We start from the raw sequence: 19,032 nt of genomic DNA on the forward strand, positions 1-19,032 counted from the left end.
CATGAAGCCGAGTTTCGTTTGCACGACTACCGTTGAAAATTGCTTTTATAAAAGAGAGAAAATTGCTTCAGCAACATTCTCGAAACTTCCAAAGTTGGATACTCGGTTTTACAAGACATGCGATCGGAATTTATGTATTAGAAATCTTCTTTCGATACGGTTAGTCTCGGCTAGAGTATCTAGTTGTTTTGGAGCTTCTGTTATATATTCTACGAAATAAGATCAAAAATATCACAAACAAGCTTACATCTAATTTACTAAATAAGTTGCTGTAAACTTAAGTAGAAAAACTTTAAAAAACTTTCTAACCATCTAGCTATAAATTACAAATAATATCACAATGACCAATATTCTAACAGTAATTGGACAGAGCCTAACTCGTCAACGGTTGAAGCGGTAGTGGGCAATAGTAATTGATGACTATAATTTTTTTTACAAAAAACAACCGACTTCAAAAACACTATTCCAAAACAATAGATATATATATGCACTAAAATGTATAAAAATAATTGCGTATTTTTATACAATCTAATTAATTAATCCGTTGCAAACATTTACTGAGTGGAGTTCAGTTGCCCAGATTCTTGCTGTGTCATTACAAAAACAGTAAAGCATGTTTTGAACACTTGTTTTAAAAAAGTTCTATTATAAATCTGTATCGTCCCTTATATTTAAACACGTGTCGAAGCTTGTTTAAAATATGCCTAACGGATAGATCATATTTGGAAGATTTACGGCTGTTTTCAATAACCTATCTTTAGTTACGGATATTGCTGTCACCGTTTAATGACACGATCTTATCTATCCATAGTATGTCCAATATAGTTATAGTCCAATGCTTTGTGTCGATAGATTATTGAAATGTATGTAAGCGTAAAAGGATAGATTTGTCTACCTCTAGTAAATTAAACTAAGGATAGATGGGTTATTGAAAACGGCCGTTAGATTATAATATGATGACAGACAGATGATAGCGGTCAATAATTGCGTTCCGTTCCTTAATTTGTTCCTGTATACTTCAGTTTATGTTCTGCTTAACGTAATACTTCGTTTTAAACACAAGCTAAACACTGTTTCGTAATAGAAAAAAAAAACTCCGTTTTAGATGCCGTTATTGTTAGATCACTGACATTTTTATACTTAGTTTACCAAGCCATGTTTAAATGTTTTTTTTTGTAAAAACACCGTTCATGTTTGTGTTTATATGTGTGCCAAATAATTTCTTTACAGGTTTAGTGTACTTATCACCTGAACTGCTCAGAGCGTCCGGCTGGGGTAAGGACTCATTCCCCACCTCGCTGGAAGTCCGTTCGGGCTCAGCGCCATCTGACGTGTATTCCTTCGCATTACTGTTATATGAGTTGCACACGAGAAGAGGACCTTTCGGAGCTGGTGGGCCCTCCCCTCCAGCTTTGTTGAGGAGGCTAGCACACCCCCATCCTGCGCCATATAGGTAGGTATGTGTATCGAATTGTGATCCGTTAGTCAGTTATGTAAGTCGTAAATCACTTACGGTACGCAGAAGTAGTCGCTAACTATGGGCCTTATGAGGAAGCTCAATGTCGCTTAGAGGGCAATGGAGAGAGCTATGTTCAGAGTTTCTCTGCGAGATCGAATCAGAAATGAGGAGATCCGCAGGAGAACAAAAGTCACCGTCATAGCCCAAATGATTGCGAAGCTGAAGTGGCAGTGGGCAGGGCACATAGTTCGACGGTCAGTTGGCTGGTGAGGCAGAAAAGTCCTAAAAAAAGGCAGAGAAGAGCAGTTTTGGTAAGATGTCCCCTCAAGATGGACCGACGATCTGGTCAAGATCGCCGGAGCCCGGAATACTTTGGGGGAGGCTTTTGTCCAGCAGTGGACATCTTCCGGCTGATTATGATGATGATGATGAATCAGTTATGCTTAGTGCCGGATTAAGCAAGCGCGGGGCCCGTGACTAATGCTTACAAAGATCCACTAATCTATATTGGAAATAGTCAGTTTCTGAATGTCTAACGTAGATTGGTTTAATAGGAAAAGTTATAACGTTTTCTTATATCAAGTAATTTCAATATAATAACCACATCTTGATAAGTTTCACTCAAAAAATTCGCTCAGGAAGAGATGAGTGGGTTTAAATTTGCGAGTCCCATTTCGCGCGGGGCCTGTTGTATTTACTACTTTTGTTACGTGGTTAATCCGGCACTGGTTATGTTAAGCTAAATAACGCAGAAAATATTAACCCCCTTATTCATAATGGTCCGCTTACTTTAAACAGCCGCTTAGGAGTGTTTTTTCTCATTCTGATTTAGGTCAATTGAAGAAGACAGAGTGAGAATTAGCAATGCTTTAAGTTAAGCAGACTATTATGAATATGGGGGTAAATGTTTAACAGTCGAATATAATAGACTATTGTGTAAAATGTTTTATGTGGATTTTTTCATTATGAAGAAAGGCAGAATTTATGTAGGGTAGATTGAATTTAAAATCAATCAGCACTTATAAATTTATAATCATAATTTTTCTCCGATTGAAATTAGAGGCCGTGCGAACCTATGGGCTTATATATACTAAAGAATAGCTTAGAATGTCTGTAGAGACACGGATCGGATTAAGTTTTTTCTCAACAATTCCACCCGCATCACGTTGACGTCTGGCAAACCACAACCGCGCGTTTTGCAAGAAATTTCTTCCCTCGCACAGCCACTTTGGGGAATATTGATTCCACGGTAATTATACCGGCTGCAGTTTTCCCGAACAGATACGACTTAGGAACCTTCAAGCAAAAAAGCATACAAAAATAAAAAGGCTGGCAACGCATTTCTTGACACATGTTGTTGCGGATGGGCGGTTGCCTCACCTCTCCCCATCCCGTGAGCCCCTTGCTCGTTTGCTCCCTCTTATATTAAAAAAAAATTTTGAGTGTCGAGTGTCAGTTATGCGCGCGAGTTGAATGCAGTGGGGGCCGGGGTTAAAGAGCGAGAGAATCTCCCCCCGCTGTCCGCACGTCTGCAGTGTAGTGTTGTGTCGTAGTAGTCGCTTAGCGTGTTATCGCGTTAATACTTAAGGCGCGGACTGACTAGGATTGTAAATGCTAAGCTGCAAACGGGCATTTATTTTACTGGTTTTCTTTTGTGGATCCAAAATATACATGTTAAATTGGATAATTGTTCGGTTTAAGTTTTAGAAAAATACTGATTCTATTAAATTCTTTAAAAAAATGCGTTGCTTTACATTGCGTTACGTTGTAATCGACTCTCTAAGAAACCAATATTTATGGATATTTTATGACCGCGCCTTAAGTTGCGATTCCGTGTTATGTTTGGATTTTTAAGCGACTTCGAAAAGGAGTTCTTAATTCGTTTGGTATTTTTTTACGTATGAACACCGAATACGCTGAGATTTATGATCCGATTTTCGTGATTTTCCTTTAGTTTGTTGCAAAATATTTGCCATTTGGTTGACATAAACCCTATCAATAGGTTAGCACATACAAATAATAGTATTTTATTAATATTAAAGGTATAATATTTGCATAACAGGTGTATTAAATTAAATCTCTATTCAGTTTTTTTTACTTTTGAATTTTTGAAGTCGGTTTTCCAAACGTTTTTTTTAATGACTGATCCTAATCCATCAGGTTACTTTCCAAGAAGAAAAGGATTTTTATTCATAGCCAAGCACGAGAAATGTAAAAAAAATATTTTAAACATGTGCGGTGAAAAAAAGCAGAAGAAATATTTGAGATTAAATTATAATTATTATTTACAAACAAATTTTACTTATTATTTTCAATTACTATTCATTTAAATTTGGTAACATATTAGCCTTTCCTAAATAAATTATATACCTCTGAATGACCTACGTAAGTATCCATCCCTACTCAGTGTCTATACATACATAGTAAATTAACAACACTATATATTTTTGTCCAACGTTTACACTAGACCGCCGCTGGAGGCGCTAGCGGACAGCTTCGACTGCGTGCGGGAGTGCTGTGCCGAGTGTTGGGTGGAAGACCCGAGCTCGCGTCCCGACTTCAAGGCTATAAGGGCCCGCTTGCGACCACTTAGGAAAGGAATGTAAGATCCTTATGAATACCTGAACTAAAATTAATAATAAAAAATTACATTACATAAAGTTGTACGTAAAGAGAATGTATGTGTAAAATAAAACTTGTGAACCGTTAGACAAATTGAATGAAGCTTTGCTCAAATATAAAGAACGACATAAAGGGAGGCTCCTTTGCACAGGATGCCGGCTAGATTATGGGTGCCACAACGGCGCCTATTTCTGCCATGAAGCAGTAATGTGTAAACATTATTGTGTTTCGGTCTGAAGGGCGCCGTAGCTAATGAAATTACTGGGCAAAATATGAGACTTAACATCTTGTCGTAAGGTGAGGAGTGCATTTTTAGTGCCGCTCAGAATATTTGGGTTTTTCAAGAATCCTGAGTCGCACTGCTTTGTAATGGGCAAGGCGTATCAGTTACCATCAAATGAACGTCCTGCTCGTCTCGTCCCTTATTTTCATAAAAAAAAGTGCCTACTGATATGAATTCTTGTATTATATGCATGCAGGCAGCATTGCAAACACCGACTTATATCTTTACACTGGTAAATGCGGACGAAGTCGTGTGTAAATCGCTAGTAGTTAATAAAGTATTAAAACTCTATTATTATAACTAAATCATATCACGTTTGTCTTCATGCTCACATCTCTCTTGACATAGTCCCTTTTTAACATACCCCCGTCCTGGAGTCGTGAATATACCGACAGCTGAATTTTAACTGTAATAATTACTAAGTATAATTTTAAGTGTAATTGCCATAATTTTAAGTGTAATTACTGTAATTTTAACTGCAATTATTATAATTTTAAGTGTAATTGTAACAACATTTAACTTTACTAACTTGTATTTATTGTTATTGGCCGATTTTAGTATTTGTCTTTTTTTATGACAATAAGGGACGAGACGACCCGGACGTACATCAGATGGTAATTGATACGCCCTGCCTATTAAAATGTAGTGCCACTCAGGATTATTCACCTCCTCACCTCACCCTCACCCTTCAGACCGAAACACAATAATGCTTACACATTACTGCTTCACGGCAGAAATAGGCGCTAAATAATCTATCATAAATATTTTTAGTTTAATTTTTTTAACCTGTAGGTACTTTATATTTCAGGAAACCAAATATATTTGATAATATGATAGCAATGATGGAGAAATACGCAAATAATTTGGAAGCTCTAGTCGATGAGCGAACTGATCAGTTACAAGAAGAGAAGAAAAAAACAGGTAGGTCATGTGACGTCACAACTCATGTAACGTGCATTTTTGACAATTTGCGACACTTGAACTGTAGATCTGGATATACATTACCTAGGTATTGTATACAATGGCTGAATTATACAGATTGCCAGTAACACATGCATGACTTTAGGTTTGATGTTTGAAAGAACGCTCACCATAGACTAAAATATAGATGTTTTCTAAAGATATTGGAGAATGAGCGATTGACGCAGTCGTGTCAACTTTGCTACCAAGTTAGCGTTTTCTACAATCGCTTATGCCGAATCGTTGACGTTTGTAGAAAGTCAATCGATACAAACCGTTTGTCACTTGGCTAGGCTTACTGTATAGAAAACTCTCCGTTCGTTCCGCTACGCGTTAAGACTCAAATATTAAAATGAAAAATTATCTGATTACATAGCTATCATGGATGATATGATATGATGGTACAAAAAATCACAAAGATCTGCCAAAACCTAATTGAAGAGAAGAAGAATAACGGCTGTACAGTTCAAACTTACAAGACTTCACTTATGATCACGACTCTTTTTTTACCTACTTGTGTAAGGCATTGACTAGTTGACGTTTGAGTATGTTTGTTTTATCACTTTACATATTATATTGTAATTAAAATGATTTGTAAGTTGATGAAAATGTAAATCTTGATATAAAAGAGTGGTAATGAGTTTCTTGCTACATCTTCTCATTAGCTTAACCCTTTACGAAGTAGCGGTAGGTTCAATAAGAAAAATATTTTTTTGACATTCACAAGTGTCATTTCCGTGACCTACTCGTACATGAATAAAGTGATTTTGATTTGATTTGATTTACCCGAGTACCATATTTAGTATAAGATATGGTCTGATATGTCTGTTTGTTTAAAAAAGTATAGAACAAATATCTTCCAATTGGGTTTTCAGTTAAGGCATCGGAAAGAAAAAGGTTTGAAAATACATACATTAAAATTTCTCTGTGATAGGATATAGTTTAGTTGTAAAATCTCGTGAAAATCTAATATAATTATGGGAGCCTACCCTTAAATACTATTTTATAAAATAAACTACAAAATTACAATCTTAATATACAACATGAAACACTTCTTTATTAAAGGTTTCATTTTAAAAGTTATTCGAGAGAAGAAATAGGACATGCAACCAACTCTCTCAGATTTTGTAGTTTAAAAAACGTAGGTACCTATGTAAAATATGTAGATACGTAATTACAATCATTCATTAAAACATAGAGTGAGGCCCGGTATCCACCAAAGTGGAGAGGAGAGGGGACGAGAGGAGATAAGCCGCGAAACGGAAAAGGAGGTGTGAGCTGTGCTATATAGCAACGCTTTCGGATGTGCAAGGCGCGGGGAGAAGGCAGCGGGGAACGCATCTCCGCTCCGCCGCGCCGCTTGCTCGCTCGACGCGGCACAAAATTCTATAAACAAATGAGACATCTCCTCTCCTCTCCGCTTGGTCCATTTCCACCGAAGCTAAGCGGAGAGGAGATCTGGAAATAACGAGATCTGATTGGTTACCAAAATACATCTCCTCTCCTCTACGCTGCGGTGGGCCTAAATCAAAAATATCACGAAGGAAGAGATGAGTTTTGTGATTACAATTATTTAAATAAATTTAATCAATTATGTAGAATTTTGTTGTATAATATCGACCTCATATCATTTATACGATTAGATGGACTGTGACAGCTGTGTCGAAAAAGATTGAGCAATGCGTGGCAATGCACGCAAAATTAACAGAAAGTGACATACAAATCGCGAAAGACGTAGCTTATCACGCATACTAAAGTAATAAACCTGGCCTTTTTACATCAGTTCTCTACCTAGTAGCCAGAGGCTCTATCTAGACTTATAAATTATCTAAGATATCGACTACTTATTATTTTAGAGGCATTACTAGAAGAGATGTTGCCAGCGCCAGTTGCTGAACAACTTAAACGGGGAAGGAAAGTGTTGCCAGAGAGCTATGACTCCGTCACTATATACTTTAGCGACATCGTGGGGTTTACTGCCATGTCTGCTGAAAGTACACCGCTACAGGTATTTAGTATTGCCATCTAATTAATTATTTTAAGACTTTTCACTGTTTGCATTTTAGACGCTTTTTGTGTACCTAAACTCTTAAATACCAACAACCAATAAAACTTATAATTGCTTGTTATAGAAAATCGTCGAGAGTTCAGATGTTAGAATTTCCACATGGAACTGAATGATTTTTGGGTTTTGATTGGATGACAGTTTGATAATAATTGTATTTTCTATTGTTATTATATATCTTGTAAGCTAACTTATAGTGACAAATAAGTTTATGTTTATACGAGCGTCGGTGACGCAATAGGAGAATCGTTGATTCTCACCACGGAGCCGCCACAGTTCGATCGACACCCGCCACTTACCATTGTGTTTTCCAATGAATATTTACGTTTATCCGACGTTAAACGCTCTAATGACTTCTCTGTTATTACAAGAGAGAATGGGAAAATGGAAATCAAATCAAGTAAATCCTAGGATTTTCTTAATGGGGCAACAGGCCCAGGCAAACCAAGAATATATCTAAAGTTTGTGAAGAAATATAATAGTTTATATAATTTTTTCTTTTCTCTTCATCTTCCTCCATAGTAGAAAGATACAATTTATTTTATATTAACAATTAATATTATTTAATTATTTATTTCATTGCAGGTGGTCGATTTTCTAAACGATCTCTACACTTGCTTTGACTCTATATTAGAAAACTTCGACGTGTACAAAGTTGAAACAATAGGCGATGCATATATGGTTGTAAGTATTTCTTAATCACATGTAAAACAAAACTTACAATATACTAGTAACTATTGTAGTGCCGCTCAAAATTTTTGGGTTTTCAAGAATTCTGAGCGGCACTGCATTGTAATGGGTAGGGCATATCAATAACCATCAGATGAACGTCCTGCTCGTCTCGTCCCTTAATTTTATAAAAAAAAACTATTGTACAGACGACCTAACAGCCCAATAATGTAAAACCAATTTTTGATTTGAAATTGCGTGCGTGAGTTAGATGTTTATTTATTTATGTAAAGAAAGCAAACAGTATTGCAATAATAAAAAGTAACACAACATAACACTGGCACTTGCACCAGTGAAGTTTCCAACACTGAAAGTGTCGTATTACTTTTTTATTCAAAATACTAAGAAGCTAATGCGTGGCTGACTGCTTACGACTTGTCATTCTAAATCGGTTACAGTAACAATAGATTCGTTTCCCTTTTCTGTCACAGAGATGTTTTTACTCTTGCAAGCAAATATTGTTAATCTATGGCATAGCCTCTTGCTGTTAGACAACCGATGAAAACAGGCCACGAATATTAGTAAAGTGTGTGTGACAAGCTACGTCTTACACTCGCGATTTGTATGATACTTTGTGTTAGTGTGCGTGCATTGCTCAAAATAGAGGTTATCAAACAAACCTGTGTGGTTTTGGCCTGTTATATATAAATAAATTGTAATTCTATTTTTTATAATAAATAAATCAATCAAGCTCAATTTTTTTCGTCGTTTTTTTCACAGATCTAAAATTATTTCATTTAAGCCGCAGTATTGTAGAACGAATTTCCAAATTATATTGAGTAGAGACAAATGTCCCTCTTAGTGGTGTGACCAACCCGCCCATTATTTTACTTTTCAAGCTTATGCTTATAAAGCCAGCCAAACGTCGAGATAAATGAAATATGATAATATTCCCTACCAAATAATAAATTCGAGTGCCGCGTCGTTTATAAATCTTGGTTACAAATTTAATTTGTATTATTAATTGTGTGAAGTGAAAGAAGTGAGTGATATTATTTAAAAAAATAACAAATTGTTTTGATTTGAAAGAGCGACATCTCAAGTCAATTTCCTAATATGCAATTATTGAGGTTGAGCAGGTTATCAACTGTAAAGTAGATCCTGTAGATGAAGCCACAATCTGAGAGTTGAACAAGACACACGAAAATTTACGATACATACGACACTCGAATTGTTTGCTCAGTTGGTAAGAACGCTCGGACGGAACCCGAGAGGCACGTTTTCGAGACCCGCATCGTTCATAAATTTCGTTACAAAAATTTTATTTGTATAAATTAATTTTTCCAGGTGTCAGGGCTACCAATACGTAATGGAATTTTACACGCGGGTGAGATAGCCTCGATGGCTCTGGCGCTGCTGGGCGCCACCAGGTCGTTCAGAGTTCGACACCGGCCGGACCAGAGACTGCTGCTGCGAGTTGGAATACATTCCGGTAATTGATCTTCAAAATGCTTATTTAGATGATTATGCTTTATTTATTCAGATAATTAATTGAAGTAGGCCTTATTTTGCGGAAATCCATAACTATCCAAATGTTTTGAGCTTTCTTGAGTGTTAATTCCGCCAATGAGTCTCGTGCCAGAATTTGCCGAGAGAAGATGCCTCGCGAATCACGTCTCGAATTGTTTGAAGACGAATATTGGCGGAATTAACACTCAAGAAAACTCAAAACATTTTGATAGTCGTAGACTGCCGATAGAATTGACGACTCAGAACTTTAGTATTTCATAGAAATTTCATAATGTTTAAAAACAATTGAATTAATAATTTCAATTTATTATTATTTTCAATTGTATAATATTAATGAAAAAATGCACTATTTCAAAAATGCACAGAAAGTATATATATACACATTGAACTTTTCACAAAATCCATTTAATTTCACTTGTATGATATACACAGCACAATACGTCAGCTGCATAGCTACAGATATAAGCATTTCGGTGACGCGAACTCACGAGATTGCACCCATGAAAAAAGTGTCTAACTATATATTATATTTATATTTTTTTTTATTTACTAATCGCGTGCGCCAATCGTCAGCATGTCGGTGATGCGAATTCATAAGATTTTACCAAAAATTGCCCGACCCGGATTAAAAATTTTTTCAAAAAAATCTCTGTTTATATGTATTTAATACGGTGAATATAGGAGGATCATCGTCTCAAAATCTATGGATAACCCAACCCAACTAGGCAAACGATGAAGCAGACACGTGTCTTGTCAGTAAATATTCGTACTTTACGTTAATTTGTAAACTGCTTGTTGCTTTCTTACAATTTTATATCTTTCTTTCAGTCAAGGTAGCGTTCATAATTCTATATTTTAACCGTCTTTTCATTAATCTATGTTAAAAATAGACCTTCATGAAAAGACTTGTCATTGAAACTACGAGTTTATATGTCATAGTAAAACTCCTGTGGTCTAAAGTTAATCAGGTGCTTAAACTTTTTATATAGATTATCGTAAAAAAATGTCCATAGTTTTATGCATCAGATTATATTATAAACTAGCTGACCCGGCAAACGTTGTTTTGTCATATAAATTATTTTTAGAGTTAGACCGTTTCTTAGACATTGCAACATTACTTTATTTTTCTAAAATAAAATATTTTTTCTAAAATAAACGTAAGCTTAAGTTACTCCTTATTACATCAGCTACCTTCCAATAAAAGTCCCGTCAAAATCGGTCCAGCCATTTCAGAGATTAGCCGCAACAAACAGTCAGAGAATTTTTTTTTAATGTTATTTTGGTGTATATATTTTCATATACATGTATTAATCAACGGTTATTTCAATATTACAAACAGACACTCCAATTTTATATATATGTATAGATGAAATACATTTACTTATATTAATTTCAGGTCCAGTTTGTGCTGGCGTAGTAGGATTAAAAATGCCGAGATATTGCCTGTTCGGTGACACGGTCAACACAGCTAGTCGTTTTGAATCTACCGGTATACGTAAGTTTAACGCACACCTACAAATTATGTAAACTAAAAGTAATGAAACAGTCTCGCTCTTAAGTTCGCTATTAAAATATTATGTATTTTCTGTTATCTCATGTGTACCTAAGTATTTAATTTTATGGTGAAAGACCAATAGAAGTCACAGGAGCAAAGCATGGATGTTTATATGTGTTTAAGTTTGTATATTGCATTAAATATATCGTTGTATTGCACGCATAATGCAGTCTGTAGTTCAATTGTGAATCTAAGACATCATCGAATCCACCTGAAGACACAAAGAAAATTTCATTCAAATCGGTCCAGCCGTTTAGCCTACTAAACTGTACTTCTGTGTGTTGACAGTGAACTTAGGAGAAGAATTATATATATATAGAAGATAATAACAAGCTAACTGTGGCCACACTAAACCATGATTGTTTATAATTAGAAATTAAAATGTGTTGATCAGTTAGTTAAATAAAAGATATTATTAGTTATTAGTTAGTTAATACAATATTGTAGTCCTTTCATTCTTGTAATTATGTAAAATGAACTCGCCTGTTTATAGTAAATAAATAAATAATTTTAGCTCTCAAGATTCACTGCAGTTCCACTTGCAAGGCGTTCTTGGATCAACTAGGAGGCTATATTATGGAGGAGCGTGGTATTGTTTCAATGAAAGGTAAAAGGGACCAGGTGACGTACTGGCTGAAGGGTGAAGAGCCGGCGGCAGCAGCGGCCCGGACGCGGCGGAGGGCGATCCACAAGGAGGTGACACCCTTGTCTACTGAGAAAAAACAAAGAAGTTCACTAAAAAGCCGCAATTGGAAGAACCAAGTTGGCAGTTTGCACAGGTACAATTACCAGAAAAAAATACTGGTTTATCAGTTCCTATTACTGAACACATCATCATCATCAGCCGGAAGACGTCCACTGCTGGACAAAAAACTCCCCCAAAGATTTCCACGATAATCGGTCCTGCGTTTCCCTCATCCAACGTATTTCGGCGACCTTGACCAGAATTTCAGTCTATTTTGTGGGGGGCCTAACAACACTGCGTCTTCCGGTACGTGGTCGCCATTCGAGGGCTTTACTGCCCCAACGGCCATCTGTCCGTCCTATGTGCCCTGCCCACTGCCACTTCAGTTTTGCAATCGTTTGAACTATGTCGGTAACTTTGGTTTTCCTACAGATTTCCTCATTTCTGATTCGATCTCGCAGGGAAACTCCGAGCATTGCCCTCTGAGCGACCGTGAGCTTTTTCATAAGGCCCATATTTACCGTAAGTCATCACTGGCAACACATACTGGTTGAAAACCTTCGTCTTCAGACACAGTGGTATTTGGGACGAGAAGATTTTACTGCGCTTCCCTAAAGCTGCCCATCCGAGTTAGATTCGACGAGTGACCTCTTTCACGAACACAATTAGGAGAAAAAATCAGTTTACTTACTAAATGAAACCACGAAATTTTGCAGTAGATACATAAAAAGGCATAAAAGGCATTTATGTCCTGAAAATTGATTCGTTTAGAATTCTTTTTGATGTCATTTCTAATATACTAGATACTACTACCGCTTCGGAAACAAATGGCGCTCTGAGAGAGAAGAAGCGGCGCAAGAAACTCTCCCAGCATTCTTTTTTTGCGCTCTTTTCAATAAAAATATACAATATTGTATAGTCTACATTTCTATTCTTATAAAATAATCATAATCTAGTCCCAGGCTATCCGATCACTTAGATATTCAGCTGTGCAGTAATAGGATTTACGACAGAGCCATTTTTAATAAAACATTTAAATTACAAATAACATAATAATTCAATATTTTACAAATAATTTACTGCCTTTTTACATTGCTCGACCTTTTCTTTGATAATTAAAAAGTAATGGTGAATAAAAATAAATCTGAAATACGACGTAATCCTAATCTCTATATATTACTTCGCCCGCACAGATTTCATTAATATGGCCTACATTGATCATTTTTTACTGAGAAAAAAACTACTGTAAAATACAATTTTACAGAATTTAATTATAAGTACGATACTCGCGTAAGTATTTGAGACGTAAATACATTTACGGCCGTTTTCAATAACCTATCTATCCTTAGTTTAAAATACTAGACGTAGACAACTCTATCCTTTAACGCTTACTTACATTTCAATAACCTATCGACCGATAGCATTGGACTATAACTATATTGGACTTAACTATGGATACATAAGATCTTGTCATTAAACGGTGATAGCAATGAATCCGTAAGTTAAACTAAGGGTAGATAGGTTATTGAAAACGGCCGTTAAAGTATATCAGTATTTATTAACCAGTGCATATTATTCTGTAGATGTTGCAGTTTAGAATCTCCGAAGAAACTTCGGTTCGCATCCGGCAACCACCTGGAGTCCCACACCGACAGCGTCTTACATCACCGCAGCGATGAATATCTGATGGAGGTAACATATTAATCATTTCAACATATCTTGTTGCTGTGGGTTTTTAAACATTGGCAAGTTTATAAATAAATATACAAAAATCTCAAATGCATAATTTTTTTTTTATGAAAATAAGGGACGAGCAGGACGCTCAGCTGATGATATGTCATTACAATTTAGTGCCGTTCAGGATTTTTGAAAAACCCATAAATTCTGTGCGGCACTGCAATTGCGCTCGTCACCTTGAGACATAAGATGTTAAGTCTCATTTGCCCAGTAATTTCACTAGCTAAGGCGCCCTTCAGACCGAAACACGGTAATGCTTATGGCAGAAATAGGCGCCGTTGTGGTACCCATAATCTAGCCGGCATCCTGTGCAAAGGAATGGTGAATGTGTTAAAGTAACAGCTGGTACTGACATGCTTCCGTAACTATTGTCCATGCAACTGGATTGAAGTGTCAACTACAAGTATCTATTTATAGTGAGACTGAGAGCCCGTTATATTAGAGCGACGATAAAAAAAAAATATTTCTTGCTGGTACATTTACAATTATTATTTACTGATCTCTATTACGACCATTTGGATGTTATTTACAACCAAAAAGGTGTAAATCTCTTTAACTACATGTATGACTTTTCCTTGTTGGTAATAAGTACCTTTTAATCGATATCTCTCGAGGAATCTGCTATAGAAAATTTTATTTAGAATTTAAATTTTCTTAATTTACCCTCTCATTTCATCTCTTTCTTCTCATTTTTTCCAACATATTTTATAAATTAGTTTTGTTTAGAGAAAACGTATGAAAGATAGATCCATTGCGTATGTTCAGAATAAAAATTAGGAAAGGTCGACCTAGACGATCAACAGGCAGCCAGGGCAAGCATACCCGAAATAAGATAGCTTGCATGAAAAGGTGGCTGCGAAAAAAGCAAGCCAGGAGTCTTAAAGTTATATACGCCATGATTCTTCATCTACTTCATGTGCAGTCTGCTCGGTTGGCGGCATGGCTTTTATCATCCTGGACGTAACAGGGTACTTACGGGTGTAAGTGAGATCTAGAGACCAAGCCCAACCCTCTTAGGCTTTTAGCTATGATGTCTACCGTCTTAGTTTTTCTTAGATCTTTCCCTGTACAACAGTTAGAACTTATCAGGACGCATGATATGGCCAATGTTTTTTTGCTTCCTTTTTGTCATCTCTTCATTCTGCCATCAACAGCAGAAGTTAGTTTTACTAGTGGGAGGCTCCTTTGCAAAGGATGCCGGCTAGATTATGGGTACCACAACGGCGCCTATTTCTGCCGCGAAGCAGTAATGTGTAAGCATTATTGTGTTTCGATCTGAAGGGCGCCGTAGCTAGTGAAATCACTGGGCAAATAAGACATCGTATGTCTCAAGGTGACGAGCGCAATGGTAGTGCCGCTAAGAATTTTTGTTCCTTTATAAGAATCCTGAGCAGCACTGCATTGTAATGGGCAAGGCGTATCAATAACCATCAGCTGAACGTCCTGCCTCTCTCATACCTTATTATCATTAAAAAAAGTGTAGTCGGCTGTGACTATATATATCTATTTTCTATCTAGGTAATAGGCGAAAACCGGGTGACACCAACTCCTAGGGTAGACCTGCTGGAAGCTCCTAGCCTTCGCCAAGAGTACACGAGCGTGTCGTGTCCCATCATAGAGCAAGTGGAGAGTGAGCCATGCGACATCCGCCTCGTTGTGAACGGCCTTCATGACCCCGCGGGTGTTCCACTGTTAGCAGACGTTTAGAAGATCCACGTGGAACTTGTAGACAATTATTTAACTAGCTGTTAGAATATAAGTGAAAATTTATAAATACGCATACTAAATTGGATAAACCACGATTTTCTGCATTAGGGGCCCATATTTAATGTTATATTACCTAAGCTCATTGATTGGAAAAATAACTCACTGTGAAACACCCACAACTCAAATTTCGAGTCACGCCAATCAAATGAAGTAAAATATGCCTTAAAATATGGATTTAAATATCAATGATCTAAAGTAAACACGAATTCGAAACAGAAAACGTGAGAAACTGTAGTTAATTGTAGCGCAAATAAATAGCAATGGCAGACCACGACCCGAAACTCGCTATGTGATCTTAGTGATTCATGCTATAATTTTCTTGATTCTCATTAATAATGTCACATATAATGTTCATGATGTATAAATTGTTTTTAAAGTATAATCCTTCACTATTTACAAGCATTTGCATTCTTTGGAACCATGGCGTAAAGTGCTGTCGTGATGAAAGCTGTCAAAAACTGTGGATTTACACACCCATCTGAAATGTGAGTTTCGCTCTCACAGTGAGCAGATCGCGCTATCAGCTGTTTTTTATTCAATGAGGGTTTATGGACTTTGACGGTTCCGTACCTACCTAGGTGTATTATAATAATTCCTTGATTTCAGGCTACAAGGCCCATAAAATAAATACCTTATAGTCTAACATATGATATATAACTTAAATCTACGTCACATTTTCGCGGCGATGTGAGGCGCGGGTTCGGTAGTTTCCGGCGGTCGGCGACGTCCGCGATACTTGCGGAACACGACCACCTTCGGCCACTGCAGCACGTCCAGGAAGGTCGATATATGATCTGTCGGGACACGAACAACAAAAGAGTTGAAGTCTACTGCGTGACCCGTCACCAACTTTTCGACCCCCAACCGGAACCTTGACTTCTCCACCAAGTACTGAACAATGTCGGAGGCCTTGGTGGTGTGTTGAAAGCGAGAGACGTACATATACGTCGCTGGGATTACGGGACGCAGGAGCTGGTTCTGTCCTATCGGTGCTGTGCCACATTGGTGATGACTAGGAGGTCTTCTCTTCTTCCGCTCCACCTTAATGAAGGCATCCTTGTCGGTCAGACCCTTCGACACAGTTCTACAAGCGGGTTCGTTGCGGGTGTGCCCGCTTCCAATTTCTGTCTTCTGCACTGTCCGCTTTCTGGGTCGCTGGCGGATGGCAGCAGCATCGTCACGTTAAGGTGTTGACGTAACGACAGCAGGCGACACCTCCGAGAGGGGAGGAGGTGAGGGACGGGCAGCAAGTACATTACCGCTTACACGTGCGGGCACAGCGGCCGGTGTCGAGTCGAATTTCGCTGATTCAAAACTCGCTGGCGAAGCAATGCAAGCCCCACGTCGTGTGTTGATGTTATTGGCCTCTATTGACCTACTTACAACAGTATTGTTGCGCAAAATCGCAACTTCAGCTTGCAGGTCCCTGATGGTGTTCTGAGATGCCTCTAATTTCAACACTACTTCTGCCAGGCCTGCCTTGAGGTTTGTGATGTCCTTCAGCAACCTGGTGACGTCGACATGGACGAAGGTGACGGGCGGTAACTTGTTCAAGTTCCATGCCACGAAAGACGGTACGTCGTCAGGATCAGTCACCTTCAGGAAATTTATCATGTCCTGAAGACTTCTCTCTCCCCTTTCATCCATCCTGCAGGACGGCATCTGGTTGGTTTTCATCAAAACCTCGTACAGGAGCGTCTTGGCGTTGATGATCTCCTCACTCTTGAAATTTATGCACAGATCTGGATGATACTGATCTCGTCCCTACTATTAATTGCGTGCTGAAGGAATGCCAGCAATTTATTGGCTATGAGTTTTTCAGAACTCATAGTCATAATAGCGTGCAGCGGCGGTTGCCGCGCAGATCGCAAATATAAATTATATTCGTAGGTTCAGTGAGCATGTACGTTTCCGATCGCAATATATTATAATCCATTTATCTGTAAGAATTATGTGTATTTTTTACTGCTAAATCTGGCCTCTCCTGCTTAACTCCAATTATCGCGATAATTTAAGATAATAATACATTTATTATGACCAGATAACAAAAAAAAAGAAAAAATGTGTTGAGTATTTGACAGCTGTGGCCCAACTTATTGAAACATAAAAGAAAACTTTTGCAGTAAAATATTAGGTGTTTTAGGCTTAGATAATTTATACGTCTTGATAAACCTCTTGCTGCTAGACACCCGATGGAAACAAGCCAGATTTATTACTCTTAGTGTGCGTGACAAGCTACGTCCTACACTCGCAACTTGTATGTCACTTTGTATTGTGCTTGCATTGCTCAAAATAAGAGGTTAAAAGTCAACCTCAATTTTTTTTTTGACGTTTTAACAGCTGTCACAGTCTATCTAGACGTATAAATGATATAAGTTTTTAGGTATGTAAACTTACATTATCCCTTAAACATAGTTAAGTATTTATTATATATAGGAAATAGGCATGTCAGCTTTAGTTGCGATGCATAGATTTTGTAAGATTTCAGTTTAGCGTAAGTTTATCTTCTAGTGAAATCTCTTATATTATTAGCATTTAATGGGTTACTTTAAGTCGCTAGTCACAATTGACATAATCTTATTTTCTTCCAATGATATCTAATGTTCATTGATGTATAACTATTACGTTTTCGTTGTCAATGTCTCTAACAAATAATTATTCATCACTATCTCGTCGAGGGAAAACTTTGGCGACTAGTTTATATACAGATTATTGAAATATTATGTAACGAATGAAGCTTAGATTAATGATTGTTCTCCGCTGTGCTCCAACTAGAGAGCGCAGGCAGTCGTAAAGTGTGGCAACTAATACTACGCCCGTAGGCGTATTCGAGCCAGTCTCGTGTGGTCTCGGGGCGAACAATGTGTGACCTTGACGGGTCACAATGTCATGTTCTGTCAAACTTTAAATTAATTTCAATGTAAAATAACACGAAGCGTATGTTACAAAATTCGGAAGATGCAATTGAGTGTCAAGATGCACGCACACAAGCATCTAATAGTAGTCTAGCAATAAAAAGCTATTGTTCTTAGGTAGTGCGGTATCTAGGTGTAGCGCAGCGGAGACCAATCATTAATCTAAGGAATCAATCAATAAATTTCAATAATGACAATATGGCTAAACAGTTTGTTAAAAATATATTTTCATGTTCAGATACATAATCACCTGGAATGTATAATAAAGAAATGTCAAATTGACACATGCTAAACCTTTTATTTTTTATCAGATTTTTCGAATAAATACCTGCCTGCAAAAGTAAGTATCACACTTTTCAAATTAATTTTTTTTTCTTAACTATAGAAGGTAGAGATTTAAGATTAAAAACGTTTTGTTGCAAATTTTATAGGCTTTTAATTCTTAGAAACTAAAATTATACATTAGTAACATTTTTAACTTAAAAAAGATAAAACAATGAAAATAGACATTTTTAGTTTAGTGTAAAAAAATTCAACTAAAATGTATTACATGTTATTTAATTTTTAATAACTGGTATTGCCTCCTCGAGCTCTGATTACAGCTTCGAGCCGGTTTGGCATACTGAACACTAGGTTTCGGAGCCGATGTTGGGGAATATTCTCCCATTCTTCTACCAGGGCCTGCTTTAGTGCCCTGAGGGTAGTAGGTGGTGGTCTGTGATTTCTGACTAGCCTCCCAAGCTCATCCCAGTCGTGTTCAATCGGGCTGAGATCAGGACTTCTTG

The 19,032-nt window shown here is 37.2% G+C and overlaps 1 protein-coding gene across 1 annotated transcript; it reads left to right on the plus strand.

The window, feature by feature from the left end:
• Positions 1 to 1,443: 1,443 nt before the first annotated feature.
• On the plus strand, positions 1,444 to 18,529 carry LOC126970713 (atrial natriuretic peptide receptor 1-like; the record flags this gene model as incomplete). Its single annotated transcript, XM_050816805.1, has 10 exons — positions 1,444 to 1,457; positions 3,927 to 4,061; positions 5,173 to 5,285; positions 7,181 to 7,332; positions 7,975 to 8,073; positions 9,406 to 9,550; positions 10,985 to 11,083; positions 11,658 to 11,922; positions 13,412 to 13,520; positions 15,084 to 18,529. Coding segments are annotated over 10 exons (1,320 nt in total), but the record flags the coding sequence as incomplete, so codon positions are not given.
• Between the last annotated feature and the right edge of the window lie 503 nt (positions 18,530 to 19,032).

This window comes from Leptidea sinapis, chromosome 21 (assembly GCF_905404315.1).
Source record: "Leptidea sinapis chromosome 21, ilLepSina1.1, whole genome shotgun sequence".
In the NCBI taxonomy this organism is placed as follows: domain Eukaryota; kingdom Metazoa; phylum Arthropoda; class Insecta; order Lepidoptera; family Pieridae; genus Leptidea; species Leptidea sinapis.